General features: G+C 45.5%; 2 protein-coding genes across 3 annotated transcripts; both read left to right on the forward strand.

Annotated features, from left to right (window-relative positions):
• Nucleotides 1–248: 248 nt before the first annotated feature.
• LOC139163068 (zinc finger protein OZF-like) lies at nucleotides 249–4,472 on the forward strand. The gene is made up of 3 exons (XM_070744011.1): nucleotides 249–347; nucleotides 1,771–1,835; nucleotides 2,814–4,472. The coding sequence occupies exon 3, from the start codon at nucleotides 2,859–2,861 to the stop codon at nucleotides 3,582–3,584; it is 726 nt and encodes a 241-aa protein (XP_070600112.1). The 5' UTR covers nucleotides 249–347; nucleotides 1,771–1,835; nucleotides 2,814–2,858; the 3' UTR covers nucleotides 3,585–4,472.
• A 5,950-nt stretch (nucleotides 4,473–10,422) lies between these two features.
• LOC139163070 (zinc finger protein OZF-like) lies at nucleotides 10,423–16,893 on the forward strand. Of its 2 annotated transcripts, XM_070744016.1 has the most exons (3): nucleotides 10,431–10,517; nucleotides 13,548–13,618; nucleotides 15,969–16,893. In XM_070744016.1, the coding sequence occupies exon 3, from the start codon at nucleotides 16,224–16,226 to the stop codon at nucleotides 16,836–16,838; it is 615 nt and encodes a 204-aa protein (XP_070600117.1). In that variant the 5' UTR covers nucleotides 10,431–10,517; nucleotides 13,548–13,618; nucleotides 15,969–16,223; the 3' UTR covers nucleotides 16,839–16,893. The 2 variants fall into 2 exon arrangements, with proteins under 2 accessions (XP_070600116.1, XP_070600117.1); XM_070744015.1 differs by lacking the exon at nucleotides 13,548–13,618 and having other exon boundaries at nucleotides 10,423–10,517.
• The last annotated feature ends 3,419 nt before the right edge of the window (nucleotides 16,894–20,312 follow it).

Raw genomic sequence — 20,312 nt, forward strand, 5'->3', positions numbered from 1 at the left:
TTGCAAAGGTCGATTGTTGGGAGTCGAAAATGACCTATTGCCATTTAATCAACGAAAACATCTTCCAAACGCCTTGGTAAAGACTGGACAGACGACTTTTTCCACCCCCTGTCGCTAGATGGCGGTCAGGCAACGTCTGTGCCTAGAAAGGCACCAAATTCAGTAGTGTCATAGGCGCTTGAGCTTAAAAAAACGACTTTTGAAAACCATAGAGTACTACATTGCTAGAAATGTTGGGAGGAAAGGAGACGCGCAGAGCAACTTCCTGTTCCGGATTACTCCTGGGAGAAAGATGGTGTGCAGAGTGGCTTTTCTGCTCTTGCAGGGTTCGAAGCAGCGGCTGGAAAGTGAGTTGAGGGCAGGTGGGAGGAGAGTCCCGGAGCAAGTCGGGCTGTTTGGTTTCCTCCACGGCCTGGAAGCAGAGAAGCAAGTGGGCTGAAGCGTGTCAGCTTCTGCTACTATTGCAGGTTCCCCTCCTGCCCAAATTTAAGCTCACTGGTGCTGCACGCTGTGAAACTGGTGGCTGCAATATTCTGCTGGTGGGAAGATTGAAAAAGTCTTTGGGGACAGTTTCCCTCCGGAGGTTGTGGAGGCTCCATCACCGGAGGGTTTTAAGAGAAGAGTGGACAGTCACTTGTTCGGAATAGAATAAGGTCTCCTGCCTGAATAGGGGATGGACTAGAATAGTGTTTCCCAACCTTGGCCACTTGAAGATATTTGGACTTCAACTGGGAGTCTTCAATTCTGGGAGTTGAAGTCCTGATATCTTCAAGTGGCCAAGGTTGGGAAACACTGGACTAGAAGACCTCCAAGGTCCCTCCAAAACTCAATTATTCTGTTATGGACTTGATGTTCTCCGGGCAGCAAGATCAGACTGATTTGCTTCTGGTCCTTTTTGGGTTATTGTTTTACTTCCATTTCTAGCTAACAAGCACCGTGTTTCCTATTGGTGCCCTCGTCTGTGTATTAACTGTGCATTGAATGAATGATTGTGATGCTTAGTTTTTAGTTAATTATCTATATTAATTGGGATCTGACTGTAATTTGTATATTGTTTTATTGACATGTTGTGAGCCGCCCTGAATCCACGGAGAGGGGCGGCATACAAATCCCATTAATAAATAAATAAACTAGGTTCTTGTGCTTAATGCAGCACTTTTTGAAAAATAGCTATTGATTAGGCCACTTAATGACAGTCCCAATTGCAGTCAGTTATTTATTTATTTATTTATTTTATTTGATTGCATTTTATTTTTTTTTTGCCTTTTTGGAGCTAAGATTGGGGGTATTTGCAAAGGCTGCCCGTTTCACAGGCCTGGTATTGGGTCTCCTGCTTGAACAAAGGCTGGGTTAGAAGACTGAAAAGTCTCTTCCAATTCTGTTCAGTTGCGATGATATTTGTTATGTCCAGATAAGTAAAAACAAAGAAATGTTTGTTGGAAGCCGCTCCGAGTCCTTGGAGAGGGGCGGCACACAAATCTAATTTAATAATAATAATAATAATAATAATAATAATAATAATAATAATAATAATAATATGAAAGAGAGTGTACTTTCTTTTTCACTTGACTGTACAAAACAACCCTTTGCATTGCCTAGAATTTGTGATAATGAGTCAGTAATAAGTAAATTTCATCATTTTTCGTTGTAATGTAAATGTTTTTTTCTCCTGCAACCATTTTATTTTTAAATATATTATATAATATATAAAATATTAATATATAAAATATTATTATAATTAAATATATCCTTTTTATTTGAATCTTATAGACAAACAGGATGGCAATAAAAGCGCTTTGGAAAACTGAGGACAACAAGCAACATTGAATAGAAAAGTAAGTCAATCCAGAAATCAAAATTATTATTATTATTTATTAGGCTTGTATGCCGCCCTTCTCCCAAGACTTGGAAAAAATATTTTCCATTTCCTTCAGAGGGCCACAAGTGAGAGAGAAACAAGAAAATCAAAAGGAGATTTCTACCTGGGAAAAGTAGAGGGTGAAATCCAAGCATAGCATTACGTGAAATTCAAGGGAGATTATTTTTCCATTCAGCAAAAGAGGGAAGTGAAAAAGTCAGTGGGGAGTTAAAGGTCAATTGGAAAACTACATAGTGCAGACAGTGTTGCAGGCCTCACTCTGGGAGGAGGAAAACAGCTTGAATCAAAGCATCAATAAACAAGCCATCATCTATATTTTTGATGACTTCAGGAATATGGCACTGGACCAGAATATCTCCGGGACCGCCTTCTGCCGCATGAATCCCAGCGACCAGTTAGGTCCCACAGAGTTGGCCTTCTCCGGGTCCCGTCAACTAAACAATGTCATTTGGCGGGACCCAGGGGAAGAGCCTTCTCTGTGGCGGCCCCGACCCTTTGGAACCAACTCCCCCCAGATATCAGAGTTGCCCCCACCCTCCTTGCCTTTCGTAAGCTCCTTAAAACCCACCTCTGTCGTCAGGCATGGGGGAATTGAGACTTTCCCTCCCCCTAGGCTTATAAAATTTATGCATGGTAGGTCTGTATGTATGATTGGTTTCTAAAATGGGGTTTTAAATTAACTTAAATATTAGATTTGTTTACATTGTATTATTATTGCTGTGAGCCGCCCCGAGTCTGCGGAGAGGGGCAGCAAACAAATCTGATTAATAAATAAAATAAATAAATATGAGTTTTGAAAAATCTCAGTTGTGGGATCGATACAACTTGCAAATCACAGTTGATTATCCATGAAAGGATCCAGACTGGAGAAAAACCTTACATATACTCTGAGTGTAACAAAACCTTTGGTCAGAACAACTCTGTTTTGTTTCAGGGAACGACTCACACGTGAAGGAGTGCGGTAGATGCTTTATCGAGCATGGCAACGTGGACTCACCCCAACGAGAAACTCTTTGAATGTCCCGATTGTGGGAAAAGTTTCAGTCAAAATTCTCACCTCATTTCACACCAGAGGACTCACACAGGGGAGAAACCCTTTGAATGTCCTGATTGCGGGAAAAATTTTACCCAGCATTCCAACCTGATGACACACCAGAGAACTCACACAGGAGAGAAACCATTTAAGTGTCCTGACTGTGGGAAAAGTTTCAGTCACAATTCCAGCCTGCTGGAACACCAGAGAACTCACACAGGAGAGAAACCCTTTAAGTGTCCTGATTGTGGGAAAAGTTTCAGTTGGAATTCCAGCCTGGTGAGACACCAAAGGATGCACACAGGAGAGAAATCCTTTGAATGTCCGGATTGTGGGAAAAGTTTCAGTCGGAATTCCTACCTGGCGATACACCAGAGGACTCACACAGGAGAGAAACCCTTTGAATGTCCTGATTGCGGGAAAAGTTTCAGTCAAAGTTCCAGTCTGGTGATACACCAGAGAACCCACACAGGAGAGAAACCATACGAGTGTCCAGACTGTGGGAAAGATTTCAGTATTAGGACTAGCATTCTAAACCATATGCTTATACACACAGGGGAGAAACCATTTGAGTGTCTTGAGTGTGGGTGGTGCTTCAGGAAACATTCCAGCCTTATTGCACACAAGAAAATCCACTTGAAGCCCCAGGGGATAAGTGTAGAGAAGGCTTGAATTTAATTTCTAATGTCCCCTTGTAAGTCCAGCTGAGAAACTGAATATTTAATTTGACTATAAAGAATTTGTAATGGTATTAGATGGGGATTGAGAAAAGAAAATGGAACATATTCCTTTGATAATGGCTATCTGGCCTTCAGCCAGTGATGTGCTGGCAGCCACCAGCCTCACGGTGTGCGCTCTAACCATACGCAACACATGAAATCTCGCACAAGCGTCCTCATGCATGAGCGATTTGGGCAATTTTCGGCATAGGTGAAAATCGCCCAAATCTCTAGCGCACAAACGTCCTCGTGTGAAATTTCGGCAATTTTCACCCAAATCTCCCTCGCGGAAAGACGTAGGCGCAGGAGATTTGGGCATTTTTCACATGCACGGAAGCAAAAAGCAAAAATCGCTGGTATCTCACTGGTTGTGCCCATGCACGGCCGCCGATGTACCGGAGCCGTGCCCCTGGGTGCAACCAACCTACTGGTGCCACGCTCTGGGCGCACCGGGTGCTGCCCACCACTTCCATCCGGGTAAGAGTCCTTGAGCTACGAATGTAATGGAGTCTGCCCATTCCATCCAGAACTTGAGAATTCGTGGGAATTCATGGAACAACATCACTTCCTGCTTTCACCCACACATTTGCTGCTTTCTACCCCCAGTTCAGCTTGATGAAGCCCCTGGCACTGAGAAAGCAGCCCCAAGAGCAGAGGTGGGCAATTAATTTTGCCATGGGTCCGCCTGAGAAATTGGGATGGTTTTAAAGGGCCGGATTAATATAATTAACTCAGTTCTACCCAATACTGTATACAGTGATCCCTCGAGTATCGCGAGGGTTACGTTCCAAGACCCCTCGCGATAATCGATTTTTCACAATATAGTGGTGCGGAAGTAAAAACACCATCTGCGCATGCGCCCTTTTTCCCCATGGCCGCACATGCGCAGATGGTGTTTTTACTTCCGCACCTGGCCCAGGGAAGGTTCCTTCCGCCGCCCAGCAGCTGATCTGCTCGGCAGCGCCGCAAAGGGGAAACCCCGATCTTCGGCTCCTCGCTGCTGCCGCGGCCGCCGCTTGTCCGGCCGCCGTTTGTCCAGCCGCCGAACTTCCGCGTTTGGCTTCAGGACTCAGCTGGGAAGCGGCGCGGCTGTTTTAAAAGGTCGCAGCCGGCCTGGGGGGCTTCCCAGCACCCCCCCGAACCCAGGGTTCAGGGGGGTGCTGGGAAGCCCCCCAGGCCGGCTGCGACCTTTTAAAACAGCCGCGCCGCTTCCCAGCTGACTCCCGAAGCCAAACCCGGAAGTGGGTTTTTTTTAAATTAATATTTTTTTAAAAATCGCAATATAGCGTTTCGCGAAGATCGAGATCGCGAAACTCGAGGGATCACTGTATTATTGGGTAGAACTGAGTTAATTATATTATAATTATAAAGTTGCCGCTGCTGGAGCAGCGGCAACTGCTGAGATGGCTCCAGCGGCTTCCCTTCATCACGTGACGTTCCTGGCGCTGTTGCTCCTCGAAGGGAAGCCACCGCCGTTGCCGCCGCCGGGAAGGACAAAGTTTTTGCAGCTGCTTACATGTAATAAGAGGAAGCAATGAGGAAAGGAGCTTCCCGAAGCTGCCGGGATTGCAGCCGCCCCCACCCTTCCTGCAGCTTGGAGCTCTTATAGAGCTCCTCAGCCCCCTGAAGCTGCTGGGATTGCAGCAGCCCCCGACGGTAAAATTTCAGATAATGAACAACATTTTCTGTGGCTGTTCAGTATCCGAATTTTTGTTCAGATACCGAAGCAAATTTTTGCCGAAAATTTTGTTCGTTATCCGAAATGTACGAGAACCAAAGCGTTCGAGTACCGAGGTACCACTGTATGTAGATACTAAAGCAATCCTCAACACTACAGCTCTAATTCAATAATTAAGCTCAAAACAGCTCAGCCAGGCAACTAACAATATTACCACCACCAACAGCCAATATCAACAGCCAAAGATGCTTCCAAGCCCTGCCCCCCATGCTAAACGCCTTGTGTGTTTGTAACTGCATACAGAGAAGTTTGCATTAGGTCAAAAATGAGAAAGTTACATACCCAGCAGAGCTAGAAAAGGGGTCTTAACAAAGAGGAGATGACTGACTGTATATGGTATGAGAAATGTTTCCAAAAGGCATTTCAACAGAAAAAAGATTGGTAATAGAAAAGTGTGTACAAAAATGTATCAAAATTGTCTTTCTTTGATACACATTCCTTTTTTTTAATTCAAAATTTTAATCTAATAAAATATACAAAACAAACAAAAACAATTGATACAGAGAAGCAGGAAAGGAATTAAAAAAAAAGAAAAGTCATATAATTGCATCTTCTGCCCTTTTCTCTGTTGTAAAATTGTCATCACATTATATGGAAATGACCTCTGCTCAGTTGGCCAGAATAAAAACTTCCTTGGAAACCGATCCTGGCCTGAAGTCCATTCCTCAGAAAAATCCAGCCCAACACTTCCATGTTGCTCATATCTGCAGAGGAACGGAGATTTTCTCAATGCACAGGCATCGACTCCTAGGTCTCTCCCTTGTGGGGTGCCTCAGGGGTCGGTCCTCTCCCCCCTGCTATTCAACATCTACATGAAACCGCTGGGCGAGATCATCCAAGGACATGGGGTGAGGTATCATCAATATGCGGATGATACCCAGTTGTACATCTCCACCCCATGCCCAGTCAACGAAGCGGTGGAAGTGATGTGCCGGTGTCTGGAGGCTGTTGGGGCCTGGATGGGTGTCAACAGACTCAAGCTCAACCCGGATAAGACGGAGTGGCTGTGGGTTTTGCCTCCCAAGGACAATCCCATCTGTCCGTCCATTACCCTGGGGGGGGGAATTATTGACCCCCTCAGAGAGGGTCCGCAACTTGGGCGTCCTCCTCGATCCACAGCTCACATTAGAGAACCATCTTTCAGTTGTGGCGAGGGGGGCGTTTGCCCAGGTTCGCCTGGTGCACCAGTTGCGGCCCTATTTGGACCGGGAGTCATTGCTCACAGTCACTCATGCCCTCATCACCTCGAGGTTCGACTACTGTAATGCTCTCTACATGGGGCTACCTTTGAAAAGTGTTCGGAAACTTCAGATCGTGCAGAATGCAGCTGCGAGAGCAGTCATGGGCTTACCTAGGTATGCCCATGTTTCACCATCACTCCGCAGTCTGCATTGGTTGCCGATCAGTTTCCGGTCACAATTCAAAGTGTTGGTTATGACCTTTAAAGCCCTTCATGGCATTGGACCAGAATATCTCCGAGACCGCCTCCTGCCGCACGAATCCCAGCGACCGATCAGGTCCCACAGAGTGGGCCTTCTCCGGATCCCGTCAACTAAACAATGTCGTTTGGCGGGCCCCAGGGGAAGAGCCTTCTCTGTGGCGGCACCGGCCCTCTGGAACCAACTCCCCCCGGAGATTAGAACTGCCCCTACTCTTCCTGCCTTCCGTAAACTCCTTAAAACCCACCTTTGCCGTCAGGCATGGGGGAACTGAAACATCTTCCCCTGGGCATGTTTAATTTATATATGGTATGCTTGTGTGTATGTCTGTTAGTATATGGGGTCTTTTAAATCTTTTAATTTTAAATTTGTTAGATTATTTATGATTTGTTTCCACATGTTGTGAGCCGCCCCGAGTCTTCGGAGAGGGGCGGCATACAAATCTAAGTAATAAATAATATAATAAATAAATCAAGCAGTAACCAGAGCCTCATGGTAGAGTCCCATTTAAAAAGCCGAGGTGGCGCAGCAGGTAGAGTGCACTATTGCAGGCCACTAAAGCTGACTGTAGATCTGCAGGTCAGCGGTTCAAATCTCATCTTTGGCTCAAGGTTGACTCAACCTTCCATCCTTCCGAGGTGGGTAAAGTAAGGACCCGGATTGTGGGGAATATGCTGGCTCTGTTAAAAAGTGCTATTGCTAACATGTAAGCTGCCGTGAGTTTTTAAAAAAATAGAATAAATGAATGAATGAATAAACAAACAAACAGCAAACAAACAAACTGGCAGGAATTGCCAACACCCCAGCTCAAGTTCCAAAAAAGACTTGACAAACTTAAGATTGGTCCCTATTTAACAATACAGTGTTCCTTCGATTTTCGCGGGGGATGCGTTCCGAGACCACCCGCGAAAGTTGAATTTCCGCGAAGTACAGATGCGTACGTAAATACACTATTTTTGGCTATGAACAGTATCAGAAGCCTTCCCTTAAGACTTTAAACCCCTAAAGTGCAATTTAGCATTCCCTTAGCAACCATTTAGATCATTACTCACCATGTTTATTTATTAAAGTTTATTAAAAAAAATATTTATTAAAGGCAGATGAAAGTTTGGCGATGACATATGACATCATAGAAACATAGAAACATAGAAGTCTGACGGCAGAAAAAGACCTCCTGGTCCATCTAGTCTGCCCTTATACTATTTTCTGTATTTTATCTTAGGATGGATATATGTTTATCCCAGGCATGTTTAAATTCAGTTACTGTGGATTTATCTACCACGTCTGCTGGAAGTTTGTTCCAAGGATCTACTACTCTTTCAGTAAAATAATATTTTCTCATGTTGCTTTTGATCTTTCCCACAACTAACTTCAGATTGTGTCCCCTTGTTCTTGTGTTCACTTTCCTTTTAAAAACACTTCCCTGCTGGACCTTATTTAACCCTTTAACATATTTAAATGTTTCGATCATGTCCCCCCTTTTCCTTCTGTCCTCCAGACCAGTGATTTTCAACCAGTGTGCCGCGGCACACTAGTGTGCCGTGAGACATGATCAGGTGTGCCGCGAAGCTCAGAGAGAGAGAGAAAGAAAGAAAGAGAGAAAGAAAGCAAGAGAGAGAGAGAAAGAAAGAGAAAGAGTGTGAGAGAGAAAGGGAACAAGAGAGAGAAAGCAAGAGAGAAAGAGAACAAGAGAAAGAAAGCAAGAGAGAAAGAGAGAAAGAAAGCAATAGAGAGAGAGAAAGAGAGGGAGGGAAGGAGAGCAAGGGAAAGACATAGAGGGAGGTAGTGAGGGAGAGAGAAAGAGCAAAAAAGAGAGGAAGGAAGGAAGAGAAAGAAAGAGGGATGGAGAGAGAAAGAAGTGAGAGAAAGAGGGAGGGAGAGAAAAATAGAGCAAAAGGGAGGAAGAGAGAGAGATAATTTTTTTGTTCAAACTTTTTTTAACCCCACCCTCCCCCCGTTCAATGTGCCCCAGGATTTCGTAAATGTAAAAAATGTGCCGCGGCTCAAAAAAGGTTGAAAATCACTGCTCCAGACTATACAGATTGAGTTCATTAAGTCTTTCGTGATACGTTTTATGCTTAAGACCTTCCACCATTCTTGTAGCCCGTCTTTGGACCCGTTCAATTTTGTCAACATCTTTTTGTAGGTGAGGTCTCCAGAACTGAACACAGTATTCCAAATGTGGTCTCACCAGCATTCTATATAGCGGGATCATAATCTCCCTCTTCCTGCTTGTTATACCTCTAGCTATGCAGCCAAGCATCCTACTTGCTTTCCCTACCGCCTGACTGCACTGTTCACCCATTTTGAGACTGTCAGAAATCACTACCCCTAAATCCTTTTCTTGTGTAGTATTTGCTAACACAGAACTGCCAATACAATACTCAGATTGAGGATTCCTTTTCCCCAAGTGCATTATTTTACATTTGGAAACATTAAACTGCAGTTTCCATTGCTTTGACCATTTATCTAGTAAAGCTAAATCATTTACCATATTACAGACGCCTCCAGGAATATCAACCCTATTGCACACTTTAGAGTCATCGGCAAATAGGCAAACCTTCCCTACCAAACCTTCCCCTATGTCACTCACAAACATATGAAAAAGAATAGGACCCAGAACAGACCCTTGTGGCACACCGCTTGTAACCTGACTCTGCTCACAATACTCATCGGGTCATCGGGCAGGAAAAACCGTGGTATAGGGAAAAAACCCGCAAAGTATTTTTTAATTAATATTTTTGAAAAACCGTGGTATAGACTTTTCACGAAGTTCGAATCCGTGAAAATCGAGGGAACACTGTATGTTACATAGATAAAAGTAAAGTTTTGCACTTAGACCGTCAGCTTCCCCCCATAGATTCGCACTGCCCCCATCCTCCTCGGCCTTCTGCAGCAGTTTGAAGACTCATTTGTGTCGTCAGGCTTGGGGCCGTTAGGATCTGCTCCTTGCCTGATGTATGTTTGCTGGTTTGAACTGGAATGATTGATTTTTACAAAATTTGGGCTTTTAGATTGGCTACATTTAAATTTAATCGGATTTAGGTATTTTGTATTGTTTTTATATGTTGTAAGCCGCCCCGAGTCCTCGGAGAGGGGCAGCATATAAATCCAATAAGTAAATAAATGAATGAATTTTGTTAGTTTTCCCAGAATTTTTGCTCCCTGAACCGGGAGGAACCTATCCCTGTGGTTAAGGAAAGGGAGAAAATAAGTTCTAAAAACCCTTGCCAGGGAAACTGCAAGGTCAGACATCAACTTGGCTCAAATCACTGTGGGCGTGGCTTATGCATTTTTCCCCAACATCTTTCAGTGCAAATTGGGTGCTCTGGGGTGGAGCTCCGCCCCCCCGTCCGGGCAGTAGCTCACCCCTGGCTCAAATGCAAAAGCCGGTTGTTAGGAGTGGAAACGACCTACTGCCATGTAATCAGTGAAAACAGCTTCCAAACGCCTTGATGGAGATTGGACGACTGTTTTTTCCACCTCCTGTCGCTAGATGGAGCCTGTGCATAGAAAGGCATCAACACATTAGTGCCATCCTTGCTTGACCTTAAAAAAGGTTTTTTAAACCATAGAGTACTGCAATATAGAAAGGATGTGAGGGAAGAGAAGCGCAGAGGAACTTCCTCTTCCGGGAGACTCGTAGGAGAAAGGTGGAGTGTAAAGCGGCTTTTTTTGTTCTTCCTATGATCGAAGCAGCAGCTGGAAGGTGAGTTGAGAGCGGGTGGGGGAAGAGTCCAGGAGCAAGTCGGGCTGTTTGGTTTCCTGCACGGCCTGGAAGCAGAGAAGTAACTGGACTGCAGCATGTCAGCGGCTGCTGCTGCAGGTTCCTAAGTCCACTGGTGCTGCACGCTGTCACACCTGCGGACATTGCAAACTGCTAGAACAATTTGAAGCATAAAGGAAACATGGCTAAATCCTGCCTCATCTAAAGCAAGAGATTCAACATATACTAAATATGCAAACGGTCCTTGTTCACCCTAGATTCCAGCAAAGTATTGCCAGCTTTCTGAGCAGCCCTGACCTAAAGGAGAACTGCAGCTTATATTATTATTATTATTATTATTATTATTATTATTATTATTATTATTAATGTTAATATTATTATTAATATTATTAATAATAATTAGATTTGTATGATGCCCCTCTCTGCAGACTCGGGGCGGCTCACAACAGTAATAAAACAATGTATAACAAATCTAATAATTAAAAGTCACTAAAAACCCCTTATTAAAAAGCAAAACATACACACAAACATACCATGCATAAACTGTATAGGCCCAGGGGAGATGTCTCAATTCCCTCATGCCTGAGGGCAGAGGTGGGTTTTAAGGAGTTTACGAAAGGCAAGGAGGGTGGGGGCAATTCTAATCTCCGGTGGGTGGGGGGGGAGCTGGTTCCAGAGGGTCAGGGCCGCCACAGAGAAGGCTCTTCCCCTGGGTCCCACCAAATGACATTGTTTAGTGCAGTGTTTCCCAGCCTTGGCAACTTGAAGCTATTTGGACTTCAACTCCCAGAATTCCCCAGCCAGCATTTGCTGGCTGGGGAATTCTGGGAGTTGAAGTCCAGGTAGCTTCAAGTTGCCAAGGTTGGGAAACACTGGTTTAGTGGACGGAACCTGGAGAAGGCCAACTCTGTGGGACCTAACTGGTCGCTGGGATTCGTGCGGCAGAAGGCGGTCCCGGAGATATTATATACTGTTATCCCACTACATTACAAAGAGATAGAAAAAGGCAAGCACTCTATAGAGCACACGTCACCAATCTTGTCCCCGGACCACGTTCTACCTTTGGTGGTCCATGGAAAAATCTTGGTCCCTGGGCCAGATATGGCGGAGAGCAATTAATCCAGTCCAGGAAGAAGAAAGGAAAGGGAAGGAAAGGAAAGGAGGAGTGGGGAGGGAAGGTACTACAGCTACAGCTCTGGAATATGGGACTGACTTTCCCAACAACATCAGCAAGCCACCCTCAAATAAGGTTCAATTATTTTGTAATAATTACAGTACTTTTAATAATTTTGTTACAATTAAACAACCTTTAAAGATTTTGTAGTGACCAAATAAGCATTTATAATTTTGTTATGTTAAATAGGTGCATTTCATATTAAAATGGAAGTTCTCTGATCATTATTTTACAAATGATCTGATCATTATTTTACAAATGTATCTTTTAAAAAAATCTCACCACCGGCTCAGGGTTGACTCAGCCTTCCATCCTTCCGAGGTGGGTTAAATGAGGACCAACATTGTTAGGGTCAATATGCTGATTCTGTAAACTGCTTAGAGAGAGCTGTAAAAGCACTATAAAGCAGTATATAAGTCTAAATGCTATTGCTATAAATTGTTTGGAAACAGCCTTTTAAACCTTTCCAAATTGATGGGCAGCAACAATTCCTTCTCTTAAGATCACTGCTCATGTCTTTACTCTTTGGTATTGTGTTAATACACACCTCTATGCCGGAGAGCAGGAAACTCCTACAATTTCAGCTTTTATAAATGTAGTCATAATTGATGATGATCAATTGATCAAGGGCTTTTCATTAGCAGTACTTATTTATTTATTTATTTATTTTTATTTATTTATTTATTATTTAGATTTGTATGCCGCCCCTCTCCGCAGACTCGGGGCGGCTCACAGCAAGATACAGCAATCATGACAAATCCAAATAAATTTAAAATATTTAAAAAGATTTAAAAAGAACCCCATTTATTAATAAACACACACACAAACATACCATGCATAAATTGTACATGCCCGGGGGAGGTGTTTCAGTTCCCCCATGCCTGACGGCAAAGGTGGGTTTTAAGGATTTTACGGAAGGCAGGGAGAGTAGGGGCAGTTCTAATCTGTGGGGGGAGTTGGTTCCACAGAGTCGGGGCCGCCACAGAGAAGGCTCTTCCCCTGGGGCCCGCCAAACGACATTGTTTAGTTGACGGGACCCGGAGAAGGCCCACTCTGTGGGACCTAATCGGTCACTGGGATTCGTGCGGCAGAAGGCGGTCTCGGAGATATTCTGGTCCAGTGCCATGAAGGGCTTTAAAGGTCATAACCAACACTTTGAATTGTGACCGGAAATTGATCGGCAGCCAATGCAGACTGCGGAGTGATGGTGAAACATGGGCATACCTAGGGAAGCCCATGACTGCTCTCGCAGCTGCATTCTGCACGACCTGAAGTTTCCGAACACTTTTCAAAGGTAGCCCCATATGAAGAGCGTTACAGTAGTCGAACCTCGAGGTGATGAGGGCATGAGTGATGCTACTTGGCTTCTTCTGTACTATGGAAGCAGTGAGAAATTTCCTAATGGTGGGAACAAGTAGCCAGCAGAACAGCTTGCCTTCAGAAGTTGTGGTGCTCCATCACTGGAGACTGGGGTACCCTGCACAGGCCATGTCCGACCAACAGGCTGCCAGTTTCACAGGCCTGGTATTGGATCTCCTGCTTGAGCAAAGGCTGGGCTAGAGGGACCGCAGAGTCCCTTCCAATTCTGCTCAATTGAGATGATATTTGTTATGTCTGGATAAGTAAAACCATAGAAAGGAAAGAGTGTGTACTTTCTTTTTCACTTGACTGTATTTGAAACAACCCTTTGCACTGCTAAGAATTTGCGATTGACTTAGTCAACAAGTGAAATTCATCATTTTTCATTCTAATGAATGTAAACGGTTTTCCTTTTTTTTTCATCTTCTGCAACCATTTTATGCACAATTAAAGATATCCTTTTTATTTGAATCTTATAGACAAAGAGGAAGGCAATAAGAGCACTGTGGACAACCCTGAGGATAATAAACAACATTGAATAGCAAAACAAGTCAGTCCAGAAATAAAAATTTATTTATCTATCTATCTATCTATCTATCTATCTATCTATCTATCTATCTATCTATCTATCTATCTATCTATCTATCTATCTATCTATTCGATTTCTATGCTGCCCTTCTCATGAGACTCAGGGTGGCTCACAACATTTAATCCCTGGAATTATTCCAATTTAGCAATCTGGGAATACTAAACCATGTAAAATAGTTATTAAAACAGACTTTGCAATTAGATATTATGAGGGTTCAATCATTTTTAATTTTTTGTCAAATTTGCAGGATGAGAATTACAGAAAACTAAAATCAAACTTTTAACATTAATTTTGTGATAAACTGTTTCTGTTAGCTATCTAAAGCAGCTGGCATTTGAGTGGTTGCATCGCCAATTACAATCTGTAACGCCAAATTGAAAATAATTATCATCTGATATAAACTTTGTTTATTGTAAGGATACAGATAGTTTGAAGTGCAATATGTTTTATATTTAATGAAAAGTTATGGACTTAGTCATTTCATGAATGTTAGATTGCAGCCTTGTTCTACAGCCAGAGCTCATAATTAATGATCTTATACTCTGCTTCATATATGTTGTATATGATAACGTAGCTAATTAGCTAATGCAAGACAAGCAATGACTGAAAAATTGTGGAACAAAGTAATGGTCGTGGTTTATAAAAAAAAATAGGCATCTCATTTGCTAATAGAAAATCACTACATTCTAAATATTGAGAAAGCCACACAATTCTTCACTTTCCTCAGTAAGTGAGAGAGAAACGAAAGAAAATCAAGGAGAGATTTCTACCTGGGAAAAGTAGACGGTGAAATTCAAGTTCTTCCCAACAGGCAGGCTATGAGACTTCACAGCAGAGTCCTGGTGGCCAGACAATACAGCGGTTCTGGATGTATTCTGTCCCAATGCCATGTAGGGCTTTAAAGGTCATTACCAACACTTTGAATTGTGACCGGAAACCGATCGGCAGCCAGTGCAGGCCGCGGAGTGTTGCAGAAACGTGGGCGAATCTAGGAAGCCCCACGATAGCTCTTGCGGCCGCATTCTGCACGATCTGAAGTTTCCGAACACTTTTCAAAGGTAGCCCCATATAGAGAGCGTTGCAGTAATCGAACCTCGAGGTGATGAGGGCATGAGTGACTGTGAGCAGTGACTCCCTGTCCAAATAGGGCCACAACTGGTGCACCAGGCGAACCTGGGCAAATGCCCCCCTCCCAGTTGTGGGAATGATACAACTTGCAAATCACAGTTGATTATGCATGAAAGGATCCCGACTGAAGAAAAGCCTTACATATATACTGCTAAAAAAAAATAAAGGGAACACTTAAACAACAGAATATAACTCCAAATAAATCAAACTCCTGTGAAATCAAACTTCTCCACTTAGGAAGCAACACTGATTGACAGTCAATTTCATTTTGTTGTCAGCACATTCAACTTTGTACAGAACAAAGTATTCACTGAGAATATTTCATTCATTCAGATCTAGGATGTGTTATTTGAGTGTTCCCTTTATTTTTTTTGAGCAGTGTACAGTGATACCTCGTCTTACAAACGCCTCGTCATACAAACTTTTCGAGATACAAACCCAGGGTTTAAGATTTTTTTGCCTCTTCTTACAAACTATTTTCATCTTACAAACCCACCGCCGCCGCTGGGATGCCCCGCCTCCAGACTTCTATTGCCAGCGAAGCGCCCGTTTTTGCGCTTCTGGGATTCCCCTGAGGCTCCCCTCCATGGGAAACCCCACCTCTGGACTTCCATGTTTTTGTGATGATGCAGGGGAATCCCAGCAGCGCAAAAATGGGCGCTTCGCTGGCAACGGAAGTCCGGAGGTGGGGTTTCCCAGCGAGGGGAGCCTCAGTGAAATCGCAGCAGCGCAAAAACACAGAGGTCTGGAGGTGGGGATTCGAGGACTTCAGTGTTTTTGCAATGCTGCGATTTCACTGATGCTCCCTTTGCTGGGAAACCCCACCTCCGGACTTCCGTTGCCAGCAAAGCGCTCGTTTTTACGATGCTGGGATTCCCCTGCTGGGATTCCCCTGCAGCATCGCAAAAACACAGAAGTCCGGAGGTGGGGTTTCCCATGGAGGGGAGCTTCAGGGAAATTCCAGCAGTGCAAAAACGGGCGCTTCGGCTGGCAAAAGGGGTGAATTTTGGGCTTGCACGCATTAATCGCTTTTCCATTGATTCCTATGGGAAACATTGCTTCGTCTTACAAACTTTTCACCTTAAGAACCTTGTCCCGGAACCAATTAAGTTCGTAAGACAAGGTATCACTGTACTTTGAATGTGGCAAAATCTTTGATCAGAACAACTCTGCTTTGTTTCAGGGAAGGATTCACACCTGAGAGAAGACCTACAAGTGCTCCCAATGTGGTAAATCCTTTAGCGAGCATGGCCAAATGGATTCATACCAAGGAGAACCTGTTTGAATGTCCTGTTTGAGGGAAATGTTTCTGTGATCATTCTAGCCTGGTGATACAATAAGGATTCACAAAGGCAAGGAGCCATTTGAATGTCCTGACTGTAGGAATAATTTCAGTTGAAATTCTTACCTCGTTTCACACCAAAGCACTCACACCAGAATGAAACCCTTTGAATGTCCTGATTGTGGGAAAGGTTTCAATTGGAACTCCAGCCTGGTGAGACACCAGAGGATTCACACAGGAGAGAAACTGCTTCAGTGTCCTGTTTGTGGGAAAAGTTTCAGTCAGAACTACCTGTTGATACATCAGAGGACTCACACAGGAGAGAAACCCTTTGAATGTTCTGATTGTGGGAAAAGTTTCAGTCAGAGTTCTTACCTGGTGGTACACCAAAGGATTCACACAGGAGAGAAACCCTTTGAATGTCCTGATTGCGGGAAAAGTTTCAGTCGGAGGTCCAGCCTGGTGGTACACCAGAGGACTCACACAGGAGAAAAACCCTTTGAATGTACTGATTGTGGGAAAAATTTCACCCAGAGTTCCAGCCTAGTGACACACCAAAGAACTCACACAAGAGAGAAACCATATGAGTGTCCAGATTGTGGGAAAAATTTCAGTGTTAGGACCACCCTTCTAAATCATATGCTTATACACTCAAAGGAGAAACCATTTGCGTGTTCTGTGTGTGGATGGTGCTTCAGGAAACATTGTACCCTTATTGCACACATGAGAATCCACCTGAGGCTCCAAGTGATAAGTGTAGAGAAGGCTTGAATTTCATTTCTAATGTCCCCTTGTAAATCCAGCTGAGAAGCTGACCATTTAATTTGACTGCAAAGAATTTATAATGGTATTAGATGCGGATTGAGAAAAGAAAAAAATTTGTAGACAGGAAGGAGGAAGAAAAAAATGGCAATACAGTGTTCCCTCGATTTTCGTGGAGGACGTGTTCTGAGATCGCCCGCGAAAGTCGAATTTCCGCGAAGTAGAGATGCGGAAGTAAATACACCATTTTCGGCTATGAACAGTATCACAAGCCTTCCCTTAACACTTTAAACCCCTAAATTACTATTTCCCATTCCTGTAAAAACCATTTACTCACCATTGAATAAGACACTTAGTGATCCTAATATTTATGAACATACAGTGATCCCCCGATCATTGCGAAGGTTCCGTTCCAGGACCCCTCGCAATGATCAGTTTTTCGCAATATAGTGGTGCGGAAGTAAAAACACCATCTGCGCATGCGCGCCCTTTTTTCCATGGCCGCGCATGTGCAGATGGTGTTTTTTACTTCCGCACCTGGGAAGACCCCCGCCCAACAGCTGAGGAGCCGCCTGCCCGCCCGCCTGCCCGCCGTTTGTCCGGCCGCCGCTCGTGCCGCCGCCGCTGGTGCGGCCGCCGCTTGTCCGGCCGCCGCTTGTGCCGCCGCTGCTGAGGAGGAGCGAGAGGAGCAGCAAAGTCCCGCGCAAGTGCATCTTCTCCAGGCGGGGGCAAGAGCGGCGGGGCGAGTCCGCAGGAAAAAAGCCGCGGGCGACCGAGCGGATCCTGCCGTTTGGGGCACTCGGCGGGCAGGGGCATGAAGGATCTCCCCGCCGGCCTCAGGAGCGCGTGGGAGGGTGGCAAGCCTAGGAAGACGAGGCGACGCCGTCCGCCGTCGAGGTAGAGGAGGAAGCGGATCGGCGCTCCGCCCCGCCAGGGTTCCTCTCCATGAGGGCGTCCGCCGAGCTGCCCGTCTTCAATTCACCGTCTCACCCGGGCTCCCGATCCTGCTGGGCGGCGGGGAGACTCGGCGGGGAGCGCGCGCGTCCGGGACCCAGAGCGCCCTTGTGGCCACCCATTCATGCCGCTCCGTCGCTCGCCATGCTGGCTTCCCCTCAGGAGACGCGCCTGAGTGGCCTTTTTGCTCTTCCTCTCAAGAGTTCTTGCGGGGGAAAAGCCGCTAGCCGGCTTTCGGAGCTCCTCCGGCGTCACCCGGCTTCTGGTAGAAGCCTTCTCTCTTTTTTTTCTTGCGGCGAGCCCGAGCCGTTCCTCTCTCGACCGCAGCCGAGCTTCCCTCGGCCCCCTTTGGCCCCGTCGCCTCCTCCCCGCCTGCTTTTCCTCGCCAAGCGCACGAAAAAAAAGAGAGAAGGCTTCTGCCAGAAGCCGGGTGACGGCGGAGGAGCTCCGAAAGCCGGAGAAGAAGAGTCTCGCAGGCGGGGAGGAGGTGACGGGGCCAAAGGGGGCCGAGGGAAGCTCGGCTGCGGTCGAGAGAGGAACGGCTCGGGCTCGCCGCAAGAAAAAAAAGAGAGAAGGCTTCTACCAGAAGCCGGGTGACGCCGGAGGAGCTCCGAAAGCCGGCTAGCGGCTTTTCCCCCGCAAGAACTCTTGAGAGGAACAGCAAAAAGGCCACTCAGGCGCGTCTCCTGAGGGGAAGCCAGCATGGCGAGCGACGGAGCGGCATGAATGGGCGGCCACAAGAGCCTGATGTTGGCGGAATTGGGGACCAGCGAGGAGCCGAAGAAACCCGCTGCCCACGGAAAGGGGAAACACGGATGTTCGCCTCCTCGCTGCTGCTGGTGCGGCCGCCGCTTGTCCGCGCGCCCTTCGCCCGCCCTTCGCCCGCCCACGCCGTTGCTCGCGCCACTCAGCTGGGAAGCGGGGCTGGGGTTTCCCCGCCGCCCACGCAAAGGGGAAACCCCGGGAGGGGAAAGACCCAGGGAAGCCGCCCAGCAGCTGATCTGCCCGGCAAACTCCACCATCTACGCATGCGTGGCCATAGAAAGAAAAGGGCGCGCATGCGCAGATGGTGTTGTTTACTTCCGGGTTGAAAAATCGCCATATAGCCGTTTCGCAATGATCGGGATCGCAATACCCGGGGGATCACTGTAATTATTTATTAACAATAATTTTTTTTTGTGATAACAATGCTGATTGGCTGAGATTTCGGCCAATCAGCAATGGCAGACGAAAGTTTGGCGATGATGTATGACATCATTGAGCAGGAAAAACTGTGATATAGAAAAAAAACCGCAAATAATTTTTTAATTAATATTTTTTGAAAAACTGTGGTATAGGCTATTCGCGAAGTTCAAACCCGCGAAAGTCGAGGGAACACTGTATACTTGTTCTGTCCCAGCACCGAGACCCCTAAAAATGAGACGCACACCACCGGATTAACTAATAAAGGTTTTACTATTTACAAAAGTCTTATGCAGTTTGAGTCTTTTTGTAAAGATGGTAAAATCCAGCAAAGGTTTTACTGCACTGATTATAAAGTCTTAGCAGCTGTCCAGAGTCCCAGGAGTAGATAAATACCACAAATAATTACTAGATTGTAGTAGGTTTCTTATTGTAGACTTACAGGAGTTGGCTGAAAGCCCGGAGCTCATCAAGAAAGAAAAGAATGTGGTTCTTATAAACACAATACACGAACTGAATACACGAACTGAAACTAGATTTTTAGATGAACGACATTGTTCTCTGCACTGAAGCAATGCGTGATTCCATTTTAAATATCGTGAGGGTGTGGCCCAATAGCCAGCTACTCATGAGTAAATCTCCTAAGTAACCACTCATGCCTCCTAGACACCTCGTTTTCGCTTTGAGTTAAGTGCAGGGAGGCCTATGAGGAGGACTAAAATGGGGCATGAAGGGTGCTCCCACCACCAATTTTTGCTCCCACGAGGCTGCAGGGAGGCCTACCAGGCACAAAACGGCATGAGGGATGCTCCCACTGCCCATTCTTGATCCCAGGAGGCTGCAGGGAGGCCTACTAGGCATAAAACAATGCACAGAAGTGTTGTGGTTAGCTCTGGCCCAGCTCCTGCCCCAAGGACTGGAAGTGGATGTGGGGGAAACATCCAAATGTCACAGGCCTGTTTTGCTGCCGACAGAGTCGGCCAGTGAATTATCATCTGAAGAAGGAAGTTTCTGTGAGATGGAAGAGGGGGGCCTGGCAGACAGCCGAGGAAGAAGCCAGTCCTCATTATCTTCGATAGACTCTGATGAGGAAACAATGATAGATCCATGCATGCGTAGAGTTATGCATAGGAGAGAACAGCTTCAAAAGTATTACAGGTGATAAGAGAGTCCACCTGTGGTTGGGTGAGGTTCAAGTAATTAGGGCTGCTGTTAAATGGGCAGCGTGCTGGCCTCGCAGTGTGGAAGATTATCTGATCGTACTTGTGGACCTTGACTTGCCGTTCAGGATTGTTCTCAGGACTCCGGATTTCAGGACTTTGACCATAAATCGTAGTGAGTTTTACA

The sequence above is a fragment of the Erythrolamprus reginae genome, chromosome 2, assembly GCF_031021105.1.
Source record: "Erythrolamprus reginae isolate rEryReg1 chromosome 2, rEryReg1.hap1, whole genome shotgun sequence".
In the NCBI taxonomy this organism is placed as follows: Eukaryota; Metazoa; Chordata; class Lepidosauria; order Squamata; family Dipsadidae; genus Erythrolamprus; species Erythrolamprus reginae.